At 48.8% G+C, this 16874-nt stretch overlaps 8 protein-coding genes across 15 annotated transcripts; 3 read left to right on the top strand and 5 right to left on the bottom strand.

Moving 5' to 3' along the window:
- Positions 1-768: 768 nt before the first annotated feature.
- FVEG_04325 (hypothetical protein) lies at positions 769-2441 on the top strand (the record flags this gene model as incomplete). The annotated part of the gene is made up of 2 exons (XM_018892120.1): positions 769-2067; positions 2121-2441. The coding sequence occupies 2 exons, from the start codon at positions 769-771 to the stop codon at positions 2439-2441; spliced, it is 1620 nt and encodes a 539-aa protein (XP_018748747.1).
- On the bottom strand, positions 2385-4592 carry FVEG_04324 (hypothetical protein). Of its 7 annotated transcripts, none has more exons than XM_018892113.1 (4): positions 4130-4592; positions 3294-4065; positions 2468-3242; positions 2385-2415 (listed from the first exon to the last, which is right to left on the bottom strand). In XM_018892113.1, the coding sequence occupies exons 1-3, from the start codon at positions 4421-4423 to the stop codon at positions 2866-2868; spliced, it is 1443 nt and encodes a 480-aa protein (XP_018748740.1). In that variant the 5' UTR covers positions 4424-4592; the 3' UTR covers positions 2385-2415; positions 2468-2865. The 7 variants fall into 7 exon arrangements, with proteins under 7 accessions (XP_018748740.1, XP_018748741.1, XP_018748742.1 ...); XM_018892114.1 differs by lacking the exon at positions 2385-2415 and having other exon boundaries at positions 2489-2745; positions 2799-3242; positions 4130-4580; XM_018892115.1 differs by lacking the exon at positions 2385-2415 and having other exon boundaries at positions 2489-2734; positions 2799-3242; positions 4130-4577.
- Positions 4593-5841: 1249 nt separating this feature from the next.
- Positions 5842-7747, top strand: FVEG_04323 (hypothetical protein). The gene has a single exon (XM_018892112.1). The coding sequence runs from the start codon at positions 5938-5940 to the stop codon at positions 7498-7500; it is 1563 nt and encodes a 520-aa protein (XP_018748739.1). The 5' UTR covers positions 5842-5937; the 3' UTR covers positions 7501-7747.
- A 77-nt stretch (positions 7748-7824) lies between these two features.
- FVEG_04322 (hypothetical protein) lies at positions 7825-8237 on the bottom strand (the record flags this gene model as incomplete). Its single annotated transcript, XM_018892111.1, has 2 exons — positions 7825-7848; positions 7896-8237. 2 exons carry the CDS (start codon positions 8235-8237, stop codon positions 7825-7827), a joined length of 366 nt encoding a protein of 121 aa, XP_018748738.1.
- A 1599-nt stretch (positions 8238-9836) lies between these two features.
- Positions 9837-11141, top strand: FVEG_04321 (hypothetical protein; the record flags this gene model as incomplete). Its single annotated transcript, XM_018892110.1, has 3 exons — positions 9837-9911; positions 9977-10494; positions 10541-11141. 3 exons carry the CDS (start codon positions 9837-9839, stop codon positions 11139-11141), a joined length of 1194 nt encoding a protein of 397 aa, XP_018748737.1.
- A 1422-nt stretch (positions 11142-12563) lies between these two features.
- On the bottom strand, positions 12564-12770 carry FVEG_15448 (hypothetical protein; the record flags this gene model as incomplete). The annotated part of the gene is made up of 1 exon (XM_018904575.1): positions 12564-12770. One exon carries the CDS (start codon positions 12768-12770, stop codon positions 12564-12566), a length of 207 nt encoding a protein of 68 aa, XP_018748736.1.
- A 444-nt stretch (positions 12771-13214) lies between these two features.
- On the bottom strand, positions 13215-15405 carry FVEG_04320 (hypothetical protein). Its single transcript, XM_018892109.1, has one exon. It carries the CDS (start codon positions 15194-15196, stop codon positions 13649-13651), a length of 1548 nt encoding a protein of 515 aa, XP_018748735.1. The 5' UTR covers positions 15197-15405; the 3' UTR covers positions 13215-13648.
- Positions 15406-15697: 292 nt separating this feature from the next.
- FVEG_04319 (hypothetical protein) lies at positions 15698-16694 on the bottom strand (the record flags this gene model as incomplete). 2 transcript variants are annotated; one of them, XM_018892107.1, is made up of 2 exons in its annotated part: positions 15698-16083; positions 16138-16694. In XM_018892107.1, 2 exons carry the CDS (start codon positions 16692-16694, stop codon positions 15807-15809), a joined length of 834 nt encoding a protein of 277 aa, XP_018748733.1. In that variant the 3' UTR covers positions 15698-15806. The 2 variants fall into 2 exon arrangements, with proteins under 2 accessions (XP_018748733.1, XP_018748734.1); XM_018892108.1 differs by having other exon boundaries at positions 15698-16078.
- Positions 16695-16874: the final 180 nt, after the last annotated feature.

The raw sequence follows: 16874 nt of genomic DNA, 5'->3' as shown, positions 1-16874 counted from the left end.
TTAGACCATGCATTATCCGTACTCGAAACTATTTATTTCCGAATTTCATGCGGCCTGATTAACAGGACCAGTTACGCGCCCCGTGGGTATCCAAACTAGGTGACATGAAACAAATACTAAATGACTCTATTCTCCGCGACAAAACCTCCCCGTGAATGAGAACAGCGCCTGCTGCCATTCGCCACGTGCCTCGGGAGATCAGCCAGGGACTGTCCGAGCATCACAAGCTCCAGGGTTGTATCTCAATATTTAAGGATCTGTTATTCTGGCCTATCACATCTTATCATGGGCTCTGGGGGATATCGGAAACACGGCCGGTTTCATTCAACCGGCTATCTGCCAGTTATCCTTCATCATTAACCAACAGGTTTCGCTTTAAGTGGAAGCTCATTTTCTAAGGGACTGATACTGAATGCACTGGTCAGGAGCTATGTAGGCCGAGTCGAAATCTCCTGACTGCTGTTTTACCTGCATGAACTCACCCTACAGCGTCACGACCCCTTATTGGCTCACGTGAAATGAATGGCAGCTGGCTTTGCTTTTCAGACAGATTTTGGATAGGAGATGTGGATTAGGAGTCAATGACATAGAACCACAAGATACGCGCTGAAATAATACACGAAGAACATTTGATACAAATATGCAATGTTTCCTTCAATCCTTAGCGCCTATCCAGATACTTTTTGCTCTATCACATCAGCATTATTTACTTTCATCAGAGACCACACAAAAGACATATTCTTGTCCTTTCCAATCTTTGAAGCCAATATGAAAGTCTTGAGTGGGCTGCATGCGTGCCTCCTTGGAGTTCTTACACAGCATGTTGCGCAATCATGGGCACTATCAGGAGAGGCAAAAGCAATGGTTGAAGACTCTATGGAGTGGATGGATAGGTTCTACGATCCCAAGATCTCACAGCTATACGACCTCAACTCCAACGCCGCAATGAACCACGAGACACTTGCCTCTACATGGTATGCAGTGGGGCTTCTTGCACGGAACGGCGACGGTGATGCCTCAAGAGCTGAGGATGTCATAAGATACGTTATCAAGGACCAGCACGACGATCCCAAAGACTTGTGGTATGGCGACTATACGCGAGAACCAGAGGAGCCAACTGTTGGAACAGCATGGTACCCTGCCAAAATGTACGGATCGTGGGACCCGAACTGGCGTGGCTTTGTTGGTCTCAGCTTCATCACGATATACGAGGAGTTCGGTGATCTGTTATCGGAAGATTTGAAGGGGCTTATGCTGGACAGTCTATATAACTGCAGCGTTGGCGATTCCTACCGCGTGGGTGGTGTCAACGGAGATAACCTCTACCCATCTTACAGCAACCCTGCAATCATGCGTGCGATTGGGACGAGCTGGACTGGTCGACAAGTAGGCGATGACAACATGACACAAGCTGGAGAGGATTATGCCAAGGAGATTATTAACCTCTTTGATCTGCATGACACGCTTTCTGAATTCAACTCGGCGACTTATACCGGCATTTCACTCTTTGGGCTTACGCTGTGGTGCAAGTATGGCGATAAGGATAGCATCCTCTCCGAGAGAGGCCCAGATCTCCTGCGCGGCGTCTGGAATTACACTTCGCAACTGTGGAACCCGAGCATGCGCAATCTCGCTGGTCCATGGGACCGGGCATACACGTTCGACATGACCAAATCTCTCGGCCTTCTATCTCACTTTCTCGCACCGATTATCGGGAGGAAGGAGTCGGGGTTATGGGAGTACCCGGAAGTCATGAGCCATGCGCGTGACTGGGCTTGGGCGCCTCTCATTGCTGTGCACTCAGAATTTCACAATTCGTTGCTTTCGGATGATCTTAAGGAGTCACTGAAGACATTCGATGGGGAGAGGACATATGAAGGGAAGGCCTACTATCCGCCATACGATCTTGACACCCGCAATATCACGACATGGCTTAGTGAGTCGCTCATGATTGGAGCGCAGTCGTATCATACGCAGAGTGCGAATGGACCGTCTAATAACAAGGCTCAATTCCATCCTGCTGTTGCGCATTGGTCTTATGGAGACGATGAAATTGGATGGCTCAGCGTAAGTTATACCGCTTCAAAATTCACTCCTGCTCTGACTGACGCAATACCCAGCTCCGACCTACTGAGGCCCACGTCCTGATGGAGGTCTCGCCAAAAAAGCTCAAAGTGACATATCCTGAAGGGACCAGTAGTTCTGTGTTCACTTTTGTGGCATCACCTTCACTTGCGAGGAGGGATGTCCGGTCGTGGGCTGATATTCAAGGGGCCTCAATATCTGTCTCTGGAAATGCAGATCCGGAGCCACAGATCACATTCGCTGGTCGCTACGGTGGCTCTGGAAGTCCGATTTACGACCACAATCATTGGACGTTTGTTCACACCATGCCTGCTGATTTTGAGGGCGCTCCTGAGATTATCATTGAGTTTGAATAGCATATATCGTGGAGGTATAGACTGACTAATTATTGCTATTGAGTATAGAGGGATAAATCTTTATATTATAGACTTTATAATTCGATTTCTTTCTTTTTATTAGATACATTTGAAGGTGGCCGTCGAGCTTACGAACAAGGGCACCGCCCCTAGTAATACGCTTGTCCAGACACACGTAGGATATTCTGTCTAAAAAAAAACAGGTCACCCTATCAAGAGTCTCGTGGCCTTTGACAAAGTCCGTCCAAGTCAGAGTCAAGCTGTCAGTTGCAAGTGCCGAACCTAGTTCAAGCCTAAAAAGAGGCTTTTGCATTAACCATCAGACAACTTATCAAATCATGTAACCGCATCACATACAAATACCTAGTCTATTTCAGCCATCATCATCAATTCGCGGTTGAAAAAACCTCTTTGCTTAGAATTATCACGCAAGCAAGCCTCCTACAATGAATGCAGCAAGAGCGATGATAAAAGCAGCTGATCCAGGCTGTAGAGACGCGGAATCGTTATCATCATCGCCACTGCCAGCGCCAGATTCAGATCCATTTCCGCCACTCGTACCTGATCCGCTCTCGTGGCTCAACACAAAGATCTCGCCTGTCTTGTCGGAACTAAACCACAGTCTACCCTTAGAGTCCCATGCCAGACCAACGGGGCGGAAGCAATCATCCGGACACTTTGAGAGATCTTTGTTGTAGATGATGGGTGTAGTGGCATTTGTACTTCGTGAAGAAGATGCAGGTTTGCCGTCTTGGAAATCGACGTAGGAGACTTTGTAGCCAACTGGCGGGTCGCGGTTCCCTTAGTGTTTCAGAAGTGAACCAAGATTGAAGGTTGGGAGGGGGTTCTTACAGCTTCCGTGGAAAGATACATAGGCTCTTGTGCCATTCTCGTCGAACTTCAGATCTAGAGGTGCAGTGTGCGCTTGGAACGCTAGTACTGGTGCAACATAGTCGGATTTGCATTCTTCATCAGTAAGGGCGGTAGCATCATCACCGTCTGCTTGGCGATCAGCTGGAAACTGATCGCCTATCTTGAGATCGCCGAGATTAGGGAAGTCTTCCGTAGACCAGAGCGTATAGCAAAGAGGGTAGCCATAGTTGCCACCCTGATCATCAGAGCCATTCAGATAACCGTGGAAGTTCATCTCCTCGCCTGGGTTGTCCTTGTGAATATCTTTGCCGTCGCGATGAAGTTCATCGGCGGAATTTTCAACGCTGAAAATGCCACCTGTCTCTGGATGCTCTGCCACGCCGACGGAATTGCGAAGGCCCCAGCCGATAATCTCGCCGTCAAGATAATCGTACGGTTTTTTATCGGAATTGCCGCTGAAGGATGAGATGTTGAAGGCGCGGATCTGAGAGCGGCCTGAGTCACGATCTTCGGCACCTGCGTCATCGTTCCCATCGCTCCCGCGGGATACGAGCAGCATGTCTGGATGTTTCTGTGAAATAAGTAGGGTTCGTGAAGTGTGGCCTCCGTTAGTCATATTGTTGACTAGAGTCTGAGCGGAAGATTCGCTGAGAGTGACTTTAGACGGGTCATAGGACCATGCGAAGACCTCATCGGATGATGAAGCATAGATTGTACGTCCATCTTTGGAGAGGGCGATGCCATGGTTGAGCTAGCACGGTGAATAACTCAGTTGATGGTCAAACGATGGAAGGTCCTGGATCTGGGTAGCTCACATTATTCTTCTTTAGTAGAGTGGTCTTCTTCTTGACTTGCAAGCAGGTTCCTCCTTCATCATCGAGCTCAAAATGGATTATTCCATTCCCAGAGTCTATAACAATCAGGGCACCCTCGCTATCGAATAGAATACCTCGAGGTCGTCTGAGCTCATTGGCGATGATACTATAGTTCCAGCCATCGGCGGTAACGGGCGCTTGATAAGAGGACTTCAGGGTCTTGAGGTTACATTGTTGAGCTGAAGCGATGACGATGAGGAGCGTTACGGTGGCGAGGAGGCGGATGGACGCCATCGCAAAACGCGGGGTATCGATGACGTCGGGATCAAAAGGTGGATTATCAGGGTTATTTGATGTAACTGAACTATGGAGATGCTAAAAGACCCTGAGTATGGGTATCAAAATGAGCAATGTCGTGGAAAATGAGGGTTAAACTGGATTATGGAGGAAATGTCTGGAATACATGATCAAAGTCCAAAGTCATCATTGACAACTCTTGGCAAAGCCAGGTCACACGACTTTGTTGCCCAATGAGACAGCAGACAGGGGTTGGGAAATTTTAGGCTAAAGCAGGCCGGTCCTGGAGAAGTCGACTTAGCTGACATACCCTATATCGCTATAATGTAGCAGTTGGGAAAACCGACAACCGTTTATAGAAGTGCTGGTTTAGCAGACTCTTAATGGATAGAAATAATGCAGGGCATTTATTGCCTCAACTTCACCCAGTTCTATTTTTATTGCTTCTGTAAACGTTCAGAGAGTTTATCACAGTAAACAGCATACGTATTCAATATTAAGTCTCAAGCCTTCTTGATCTGAGGTTGAGAAGTTATGAGATGCTGATGTTGCCGCACTTTGAGACAGTTCACATCTACGGGTCCATGCTCTCTTTAGATCAACTAGACAAGTTCAAACTTGCAGACGCCCCGGAATTAAGGAGTGTACAATAGCTGCAAATATCGCGGGCTGAAAGATACTGCACGAGCAGGAGGAATGAAGTAACGCCGATGGCTTGACTAGGCATTTCATTTGAGTCTCCCGACTGGCTGATTTCTGTAAATCAAGGTGACTTATTAACAGATTTTTACTCAGTTGATTCAAGACTCTGGGGTTGGCAGCACTGGTTCTAGACTGTGGCGGCCATCTCCGCTATCTGACCTTAGTCCTGGATAGCTCAAATCAATGACCATAAACAAAACGATAGAAATTCATTCCAACTTCCATGTGGAGTTCCACCATCCCGCATCAGGAAGCAGGATAAAAAGTCCCTTCCCCACGGCACATATTCCGATGCCGTGGTAGCCGGATTCTCAGCGGGTCATTGATAAGTAGCCCCATCGGGCAATGGATCTGACAGGCATCTGAGTGGCTGCAGCCAATGCCGACGTTCCTGGGTTTCTAGCGCGTACGACATCTCGGACACACTGCGAGTGAGTTACACGCGCATCGCACAGCACATCCTGGCATGGTAGTGATAAGTATCGCTTATCGCCGCTGAGGGTCTGACACTAACCAATAATAGGCGTGACGTGACAACAAAATGGGAAGGTTAGTGGTATCGTACCCCATGAACGAGTGCGATAACTAGGTGGGCACGGGAGAAACGGCAACTGCTATCGGTCGAATATTCGATTGTGCGACCCGATGTGGGGTTTGCAGGATCTAGAAATACAGTGTTACAGCCTGCTCGCTCTATCTCTCTTGATGTCCCTCTTATTGTGTGACCTGTGTCCTTCCACCTCACCCAGGCCTTTAGCTGTCGCCTATCTTTAGTATTCGGGTTCCTGCAACGACGGACTCAGGTAGCCATGGCTTCTTACAATGAGAAGCTCAAGGGCGGGAACCACGAGCTGTCTCTCGAGTCAGGCAGCGGCGACATTCCGGCGACCGAAGCCTACACTTCATCATCTGACTACGGACATGGCGTCCTAGCAAGCCTCCGCCGCTTCGAGGCTCGCATGGACAAGGCTCTCGGCGTCGAGTCTGAAGCCATCGTACGCAAGACAGAAGAGGACAAACGACCTGTACCATGGCATGAGGAGCTCAACATGGCGCTGATTTGGGCCTCGGGTACAATGGGCATCAGCTGTTTCGCTACCGGGTTCTTGGGCTGGGAGTTTGGGCTAAGCTTGAAGCAGAGTCTGTTGATTTACATATTTGCTTCTATCCTTGGTGGTTCAGTGTCGTCGTACTGCGCTACCTTTGGTGCGGCAACGGGTCTACGTCAGGTTTCTGTCTCGCGTTACAGCTTTGGATGGTACCCCAACAAGATCATTGCGTTCCTCAATGGTATTGAACAGCTGGGTTGGGCTTCTGTTGCTACAATCAGTGGAGGCCTGGCTCTTACCGCCGTCGCGGACGGTCACATATCTCTAGTGGTCGGCGTTGTCATCATCGCCATTGTTTCGCTCGCCATCAGCTTTTTGGGTCTCAAGTACATCCTGATCTACGAGCGTTATGCCTGGTGCATCTACTTCATCGTATTTATGATCATCTTTGGCATGGTGGGACCGTACGCCGACAACAAGACCCCTGCCTCTAGTTCAGGCATCGATCTCTCGGGCAACGTGCTTTCTTTAATTGCCATTGTTTATGGTAGCTCCGCATCGTGGGCGACCATGGCTTCAGACTACTATGCGCACTATCCAGCCAACACATCACGGGTGAAAGTTTGGCTCTTGACTACGGCTGGTATTGGTATCCCTACTGCGATCGGTATGACTGCTGGAGCTACGGTTGCCAGTTCACTCAACAATGTCGAAGCTTGGAAGACGGCATACGAAGATCCTCACCAAGGTCTTGGCTTCCTCATCAGAGACATGCTGCATCCTCGAGGTTTCGCCAAGTTGCTTCTGGTTCTGCTATCTTTCAGCGGCATCAACACCAACATCATGTCCCTTTACTCATCAGCCATTTCATTCCAACAGATGGCCACACCGTGTGCCAAAGTTCCTCGCTTCATCTGGACACTTGGTAATTTCGTAATTGTCATCATTCTGGCCATCGTTGGTCGGCAAAAGCTCAACACCTATCTGCAGGATTTCCTGAGTCTGCTGGGTTATTGGTGCACTAGCTACTTCGTCATCCTTTTCGAGGAACACACCATCTTCCGCAAGCGTAACTTTGACAATTACGACCTTGAGGGCTGGAACACCAGGGAGAGGCTGCCTCATGGCATCGCTGCCTCCGTTGCTTTCCTTTTGGGTGTTGTTGCGTGGTGCATGGGAATGGTAGAGACCTGGTTTACCGGACCACTAGGCAAGTTGATTGGAACATATGGAGGCGATGTTGCAAATGAGTTAACCTTTGTGGTCACTGCCATCGTGTACCCAGTTGCTCGATACTTGGAACTGAAGTACTTTGGCAAGTAGATTATAGTAACTAGCAGCCGTTATCAGTGGAGCATGAATTTCTTACGGTTACATTATCTATCTGTTCCTGAACAAGCGTCGTGGCGTCGAGCAGATGTACGCCACCTGCATCACTATGACAGTACTTGGTGCTAGAGATGTTACTTTTGTTCATGATCAACAGCTTAATACTTTGTTGTATGAGTAGCTATCTCCAAGTCCCTCATTAAGTTAAGAATCTTATCCAGCCTTATATACCTTTGTCCACATTTCCTGTTTTCCCTCCTTCTTATATTTCCCTTGTGGTTACTTTGCCGCGACATTGCGTTTCTTGAAGTTCCTATGTCAGCGGGCAACTCGGAGACGGGCCTGTTTTCGTGAGGGGAAAAAGCGATAGGAAGTTCAACAGGAGGTACAATCGTCTTGTAAGGCTGATCTTGGTATTGTTGAGAGGAAATTCCGGAAGAGAGTGCAGGCGCCGTCGCAACCTCCTTGTTCTGCGGCTTTCTGTTTCGAAGGAACCAAAACGCCAGTCCCAAGATGACGATCAGCGCGACACCGCCAATAACGCCTCCAACAATGGCTCCGACTTGGGGAAGGCTACCCTGCTCTGGCGAGGGCTCAGCTGTCTTAGTGACAATAGCGATGCCTCTCGTGGTATCAAAATGGGTAAGTATTTGATCTCCAGTCGTACTACCCGTTGTTACCTTGATGCTCTTCGCTCTTGGCACAAAGGTATATAGATAGTTCTTCGCCATCTTCCAGGGTCTTGATGCCCGTCGCGCAATGGATAGTCCACAGCAGCATCCATGTTGCTGAAGTCACTCATTAGCCAACTTCTTACAATTATTTAGGCACCCATCAGACGAACCAGGAAAGGGCACGCTGATCTTTACTATCACAGCTAGATGCTTGGGGATAGCATGTCGTGTAGATGGTCTGGAAGCAACCAAAGTGCGATCCGATGGTCTTGCAGGTCGCAGTCAGGGCATCCTCTTCGCCGCATTGAGAGGTAGCCCAATCTATGTGACTGTGTTGGATCATGGGAGGCTCAAAATGGTGATTAGTAAGAGCATACCGCTGCCCGAGAGAGAATAGTAGCCCCAGGAATCGTAGCTTTTTTCGCGGCCCAAAAGATCGCGCTGATGAAGCGTCGCAGGAGCAATCGCAGCCGGGCCAGCCGCTTCAAACGCGGGTACGTCTGAAATTTCGTAGGCTGAATATCAGCCATTCTTGCAAATGATTTCTGACCGTCAAATGATCGATAAACTTTTGATCTAGAAGAAATCGCCCCTTAGCCAACGTGGATAAACATTCAACGCATAGAAGGGGTAAAAACAAACTGGTTCTATGGCAGATTGAGGCAGATAAAACTGCAAGACAACAGATGAGGCGGTGCTCCCTAAAATATTTCTTCCCTCTTGGGGGTTGAAAATAACTCAAAGGTTTTATCCAATGATAGTAGGATGGCGTCGGAGATGTGCAGTGGCGCTCCTTTAGCCTGCGGCTGAGAGAACGGTACACCATTTACATCCTGTCGCCAAGCCCAAGCTCAGCCCTCCTGCAGAGAGACAAGGGGGGAGACTGAGACAACAGCTTGTAAGCGCCAGCCTGGTTCTGATCGACGCCCAGTTGTGTCATCGGCCTCCACTTTAACCGCTGATATTGGCTGGGGTAATCAGCCACTATTGAGAGGCTGGAAGCCATTTCTGCACTGGCACGTTCTAGGCTTGGAGGCGTGGTTCAGCTGCTGTCGGCTGGCCTTTTAACTCAGTTTCATCGCTCCCTATAGGTTCCATTGCCCTGACTCGGCGAGGTCTGTACGCCGCCTTGAGCTCAAAACAAGAGTCTTGATGGAAAAGGCCTTAAGGTAGGTCCCGAACTGGAAGCTGAATGGCAGTCTCTGAGGTTATCGATGTTGGGGTGTGGGGAGCAGCTATCCTAACACATTGTGGCATCCAACCCTTCGCACTACAGCCCGAAACTGCCCTCAAAAGAACTGCCATGTACCCTCTCTACTTGGCTTGCTATTTCTCAGTCCTGCCTTGATACAGCCGCACCCCTAGCTCCCTCATGCTCACCATCTTTCTTGTAGTGTTTCATATTTCAGACTCCAGGAAGACTCAGGCTACCAATTATATAGAGAGAATAGGCGCGTGCAGGGAGGATTTTCAGATTCGAGACATTGCTGGTCGAGACGGCGTTTTTATCAAGACGTCGAAATCCCCCCCATCTCCCCAACTTAAGTAGCCACTGACTTCAACTCAGTCCATCCAACTTCTCGTTTTGCAAGCTCCCCCAAGGGTCAGTTAGAGATACAATCCTCCATAGAGAATCAATTGGATACTGTTTAGAAAATGGCAGTTCAGGCAGCAGCAGGTAGATCTTCACAAGGACACACTCCGACAGCACGCAAGAACCCGTCCGGAACCGTGTGGAAAATCTTCATTTTTTATTTGGTTGGTTAGTACTCTACATCTGCTGACTTCTTGACCAGCTACTAAGCATTTCTGAACACGTCACAGCCGTTTGCTTCATAGGCATTCATGCCGCCTTTTTCGCTGTATTGAATAATCGTCCAGTTAATACAACAGTTGGCCAGGGCCTCTCAACGGCTTTAGCCAATATACTGGCAATCTTTGTTGAAGTCTCCCTGCTTGGAGGTCTCGGAGTGGCATACAACCAGATCCTGGCGAGGTTTCTTAGACAGAAATCCTTCTACAGTCAGGACACTAAGCTCCGTACTCTTACTTCCAGCCCATGGAATCTGTTTCGGCCCAGAGTTCTAGCTCATATTCTACATATCAAGAGGCTGTGGCTTGTAGGGTTCCTCTGTGCTGGGATCCCTTTTGCAGCTGTTTTTCCTCCTGGAGCCTTGACGGTCAAATTCGAGAATTCTGTGCCTTTGACTATGAATGCTGTGCCGACAATCAATATCAGCGATTATGGAAATGGCACTTATCAAGACTTTGTGGAGAAGTCGTTCTTCGAAATGAATGCCGACCTTAGTTACATGTAAGTATGTGCACCAAGCTAGACATTTCTTAACTGACTATTCTAGGAACCAATTGAGACCGAGTCTGAATGCATTAGCAGCTCAGGTGCTATCGTCTGGCAGACCAGTCAAGATTGACTCGCCTTGTGGTGCTTCGTGTGTTTACGACATCTCTATCGAGGGGCCTCTGTTCAACTGCCGGGAACTTAGTCGTCACGATGCTCTGTCGGACGGCTGTTCTGTCATCTACAGAGCGGCAGATGAAAAAGACAGCAGTCCTGACGAACCATACAGCCGTACCAATAACTCTTTTAAGATAAGCTGGTACACTGACCCTAGACCAGAGAATTGCACGTCACGGAGTAAAAAGACCCTAGACTGTTCTATGAAGTTGGCGACATACAATCTTCATATCAATAACTCACTTGACTCATCTCAGTCTATCGATGTGCAGATTGAAAACGAAAGGGGGATCTGGTCAGAAAAGGCTTGGATTCAAACACAATTCTTCTATTACTTCTTCTATGGTGGGGGCATTACGCCTCGTCTAGCCAACGACAGCCTACAAGCAAATTTCACCAATGCTCAAGCATATGGAATCAGCCGGGCTGCGGTGCATGCTTTACAAGGTGAGGTAGAGATGTGTGAGTACAGTCCTTCATCTTAAGTTACCTCCACAAGCTAAACACCTCACAGATAGAGATGGCCCCGGACTGGGGGTTATTTTCTTCCAAGGCAATGCGTCGCAAGTACTGGGGAGCCCCTACGTGGGATTAGTCGACAGATATAATGCTCATTTCAACATTTCCGCGGCAGGTATTGAGAGATACCTACAAGATGTTGTGATCTCAACGATTTCGCTTGGGATGTCGACACACAACGGGGATATTGATGCATCCATCGGCGCAGAGGTTTACCAATTTAGTGAGAAGGTTCAGTTTGTTGCTGGGTATGGGGCTTGTATTTTTGTTGCATTAAGTATTTTTGCCTTTAGTCATTTTCTTAATTAATATCTCGTGACGGCCAACTCTTCACATGATGGCACCTAGACTGCCTTGTAAGGACTAGCATGTGCCCTCTTTACTTGACTTGTTATTTACTCGTCCTGATGGGTTATTTATTTCCCCTTTGGTTATCATCGTGATACTCGGCGCTAGAGATGTCAATTGTGTTCAAGATCAACAACCCAATGCCCCGTAGTGAGGCTTAATCGATAGTTCCAACTCAACCTACCAGATCTTAACAATTTGCGATTGCGGGGTTTTCTTCTCTTCCTGCATGCATACTTGCTTTGGTTACATTACTAACAAATACTTTGCGTTGATGGCCCGTACGCAATGGTAACAGGGAAAAGGCGACGTTCTCGATACACATCCGTTGCTTGGTCCGTATCTCATACACTTCGAATGGAGTCTTATTTAGCTACCAGAGCTACCTAGGGTTACCACCCTTCACTGCTTGATCTGACCCAATTCCCTCATACACGTCATCGATATGTGCTTCTGCTGACTAGTTGCGCCCCAGCGAGAGATGCCAGCAGCGCAAGACCAGATGCAGCAGCGAGCAACCATGTGATGGATGAAGCAAAGCCTGCACAAGATGCCTCTATCCACGGGCAACGCGTTATCGATCTTCGCGTTGTGCAGCGTAGGTGTCACTTCACAACCTCAGAGTCTGGAAGCTTACGTCACGTCAGCAAGACAGCGTCCTCTTGCTGAATGGTCCTGCAACCACGGCGAATATTCCAGTCGGCCTGTTTGACATTGATGCTGCACATACTGCCTGGGTCGACACTGACCCGTCAATGTCTAACAACATGAGTCAAATTCTCGGCAACTGCGAGAGCTTCACATTCTTCTAGCCAGTTTTATCATGAGATCATAGCGATGGATACCCAAACTATAGACGATAAAAACACTCTCTGATATATACTATCTGAGCCTTTGGCCCCCAAATTCCATGGAAAACGCGAGAGGTATTACTTGTGACGAATCGGAACGGCAGTCTCTGTCGTCACATTAAGACTCAGCGAGTCAGGCCGTGAATAATGTCCCACCAGATCGAGGTTCTGCCGCATCATGGCCCGGAATCAAGGGTCAACAGCAGCAAATAGGATACCATTTTCTCCCGGTCCCAATGGCTTGCACAGCTCTGAGCCATCAGGTCCATAGATCATGCTGAAACCTCCACCTGGAGCCCTAGTATAGTCAAACCTTTCCAGTCCCGTCTTTGCCTTGCTGTCTTCTGTTAATACCAGAGAGCAGACTAAGACAAAGCAGGCGCCTTCCATCGCCATGACCTGTGAGAATCTGTTGCAGGCTGGTGTAGTCAAGTGATACGGCCAAGGTTGACCTTCCAGGGCATCCCAGCAAAGAGGCCAGCTGGATACTTGGATGTCCAGGTTTTGAGAGTCCTGGTAATAGCGTAGCAGAGGTTGGGTATGCTCCCAGCAGTCCAGACCACCGATATTGCCAAATGAGGAGGGGACAACAGCCTTTACTAAGTCGGCTTGCCCGTCGCCCCAGTATGCTCTCTCATCGTGAGTTGGCTTGATCTTTCGTCGATGAAAAACGATGGTGCCGGTCTCATCGATGAAAGACTATACAGGAGTAAGAATTCGGCCACGTAAAGCTTCGAAAGCGGTGGATGGAGGTTTATGGACCTGGTGGAGAGATGGGCGATGGCAAAGGTCAGATAAACCTATGGGAGGAAACTTCTATCTTGAGGGGTTAAGATATCGTGGCTGAATATGTTGGTTGCAGACAGAGTACTTTGTTTATGGCATTCGATCAGTCAGAATAATTCACAGTCAGCAAGGACTGTAGCTTAGTTTGGAAGTGGGTTTTGGTGCCATAGCAATGTGACAAATTCTCAACAGTCATCATATCCTTAGAGCTAGTAGTATGCAATGCGGAGTTGAAGAATGAAACTATGTTCAAGAGATATAGCCCCTTGGTCAATCTTTTGCATTGTTGTAATTTGCTTCAAGTAAAAGATAAATCCTCTGATAGAATTTGCTCCTCATCCCGGCTAAGAAGGTGGTACAGGAGCGTTCAAATACAGAACGATTAATAGTACGACCGACTGTTGGTCTCTTTGGTCACATTCGGCGTACAGAAGTTCGATCGACGTACAGACAATGACAGCCACGCTACTATACTCTCGGTGCCCATTTTAGCCAGGAAGCTGATGCACGCTGTCCCAGATCTTAAGCTTCTTATCAAGGGGATTGTCCACTGTTCTCGATGCCGTATCAAAATGCATAGTTGACCTGCGTCTAGAATCATATTTTGGCCACCCGACATCTCCTGTGGTGGCAAATGCGACCCAGGCTCGATGCATGGTGTCAGCGAGCTCTTGCATTGGAGCTGGGCCAAGAAGGGGCTCCGTTCCGAGGCCGAGCGTGTCGAAGACAAAGGGTATCTCCAAGGAATGTGAAGCGCCGAGGCGACCGCCCATCTGAGGCGATTGCCAGGCGAATTCATACATGTAGGTCAAAGATCGAGCCGCCAATTCATGGGTGTCAGCAAAGCGAATGGCGGGAATCCTCCAGAACCAGTCGGTCTGGATCGCTGAGAAGAGCTCACCAGTACTAACTCCCGGATGTAACTCACGATACGCGTCGAGGCCCTCTGGTGCCAAGCCGTACATTCCTGCTATCATAGATAACATCTCTTCCGTAATGCGATCGATGGAACCGTCTGGGACTAAGAAAAGACGTGTTTCCTCAGTGTTGGAGCCAATGAGCAAGTCAATGTCCGTTGAAGCGCCAGCACGGATAGCATCGATTGGATGTACCGGGATAATATCCCCGTCGATAGTGGGAGCCCACGGGATAAAGCTGAGCGCAATCTCGCCCCAGAAAGCTGGGTCAGGGCACGTGGTCAGTTCGTCTCGCAGCTGGGCCTGAGCATGAAGGATCTGATCAGATGGTATCGCCTGAATAACATCCCATTTGGCCTCGACGCCTAGGATCTCTGCCAATCGCCGTGCGATCCGCCTCGCTGTTGCTACTGAGTTGAGCTTTGGATTGCTTGCGCTTTGCACAATCGCCCGGTGAAACAGCCCCTTAGCTTTTGGGATAGCCATTAGCGTGGCGACACTCATGGCACCAGCCGACTCCCCGAAGATAGTGACCTTGCTGGGGTCTCCGCCGAATGCGGTTATGTTCTCCTGCACCCATTCGAGAGCGGCGATTTGGTCAAGTAGGCCAAGGTTGGGGGTTCCATTGTCTAGATAGAGAAATCCTTGGGCACCCACCCGGTAATTAATGGTGACACACACAACGCCGTCGCGGGCAAACCTACTACCATCGTAGTAGGCTACAGCACCAGTGGCATGGAATTCAAACATACCACCGGGAATCCAAACCATTACTGGCAGTCCTGAGGTGCCGAGGCTAGGTGTCCAGACGTTGAGTGTCAGGCAGTCTTCACCATTGCCGACTAGCTCTGCGAGGCCCTCAGCGATGCCCGGCGGATAGGGGACCTGCGGACACTTGGGCCCGAAGCTTAGCGTGTCACGCACGCCAGTCCAATGTTCTGGCGGCTGCGGAGGACGGAGGTAGTTGGGCCCGAAAGGCGGTGCAGCAAATGGCACCCCTTTAAACACATGGACCTTGTCAACAATACTGCCCCGAACGTCGCCCGACTCTGTTTTGACGATTGGATCTGAGGTCTGATTGTCGAGGAGAGCTTGCGGTGAGGAAGTTTGTTCCGGCATAACGCTGTCTCTGTTCCCTAAGGATGGTAATGTTATTTGTAGTTGAGTCTTGTAGTTGAGAGCTTAAATCAGCATAGAAAGCTTAGATGTTAAGGTCAATTATATTAGTGAGCACATCACAATACAATCGTTAAAGGAAGCTCCGTGGTAACGGAATGTTAAAATATTCATCTCGGAACCTTTGATGGGTAATAGCTTACGTCTTCACGGTCTTGATTAATGGCGTGAGGTGTGGCAGCCAAAAAGCAGTAGTGGGGCCATGGCACGCGTTGTTTGCCCGTTGAGAACTGTGGCTAGAAGCATGGGTATGCCCATAGGGACTCGATGTGGTTACGAATCATTCGTTTATCAGATCATGTGGCTGAAATTACATCTTTTGGGGTCACTCGTCAACACAAGATACCATGTTATGTCCATTCGTGGATTGTATGAGATCCGTATTGTTGGCTGTTTGATAAACGCTATACCGTCAGTAAGCATTTTCGTAGTCTAACTCCCCGGCTGTTTATAATCTGCTGTTTATTGCTGTGTGGCGACAAACTGCTGCGAAGTGAAAAAGACAAGTCGAGTACCTTTCTTAACCTTGCTACCGCGTGACCTGGTAACTACTTCAAACTAAATCTACAGGAATGTACTTAGTCCAATCCCCCTCAGCTGCAAGAAAGTCAAGTGGCTCCATGTGCTCCACCGCGCCTCCATAAGGGAGACTGACATAATATCCCACAAAGCGCTGGATGTCCTTCGGCAGCGTTTTGACAATCTCATATGGTACGGCTAAATACTGATTCTCTTCCTGGCGGCACCATCCTGGTGTCGTGAAAGCGCTGAGCAACATGCTAGCGTCGTTGGTGGTGTTTGGCTTCTGGCCATAGAAGACAGACCCTAGACTTCCGACGGTCAGAAGGAACCTTGATAAGATGTGAAAGTTAGAATAAACTCACCAAAGAATAGCATCCCCTTTTTTCAACTCGATTTCAGTCTCATCAGCAGGAGTGGGATCCCTAGTGTCCTTCCACATGTTGGAGCCGATGACAGCTCGAATAGCCCCGTTATCTTTCGTGATGTCGGTTGCTGCATAGGCGATACCAAAATCGGTTTCTCGTTTGGCGGGATGGATAGTGTGATGGCAATCGTCCTGCCGACGAAGTCCCCAGCCAGATGATCCTGGCTTAGAGAACAGTGCAGATGTAAAAGATACTTGAGGCTCGGCAGTAGAAACGGTTCTGTCGTCAGAATAGTAAATTGTGCAGGTGTCGGTGAGGAGGCGTTTAGTAAGATCAATAAAGAGGCCATTCATCAAAAGTTCGGTGGCAAAGGTTTGACTCTTGGCGATCAGACCAAAGGTTTGACCATCAGCCAGTGGTCCAATCTCTTGGAGAGCAGAGTCTAGCGTCGCTGTCTTGGCTGCACCTTCAATAACAACAATGCCGTCTGCCTTGAGGGTCTGTAGGACATCGTGGGCTTGAGCTGAGGCGGCGAATCTCTTAACAGCAGACATGGTAGTGGGTGCGACCGATAGGCAAGAGAGGAACAAGATGACTTTGACGTATTGAATGTTTGTCAGTATTTCCCTTGTAGCTCTGCGCAATTGCGGTACTTATACTGCCATGATCCGCAAGCGAAAGTTACCAACTTGTTCATCTTATTGACTACCCTCGGAAATGCTGCGACATGCCCT

Source organism: Fusarium verticillioides, chromosome 4 (genome assembly GCF_000149555.1).
Source record: "Fusarium verticillioides 7600 chromosome 4, whole genome shotgun sequence".
NCBI classification, from domain to species: domain Eukaryota; kingdom Fungi; phylum Ascomycota; class Sordariomycetes; order Hypocreales; family Nectriaceae; genus Fusarium; species Fusarium verticillioides.
This window is presented reverse-complemented; position numbering and strand designations above follow the sequence as displayed.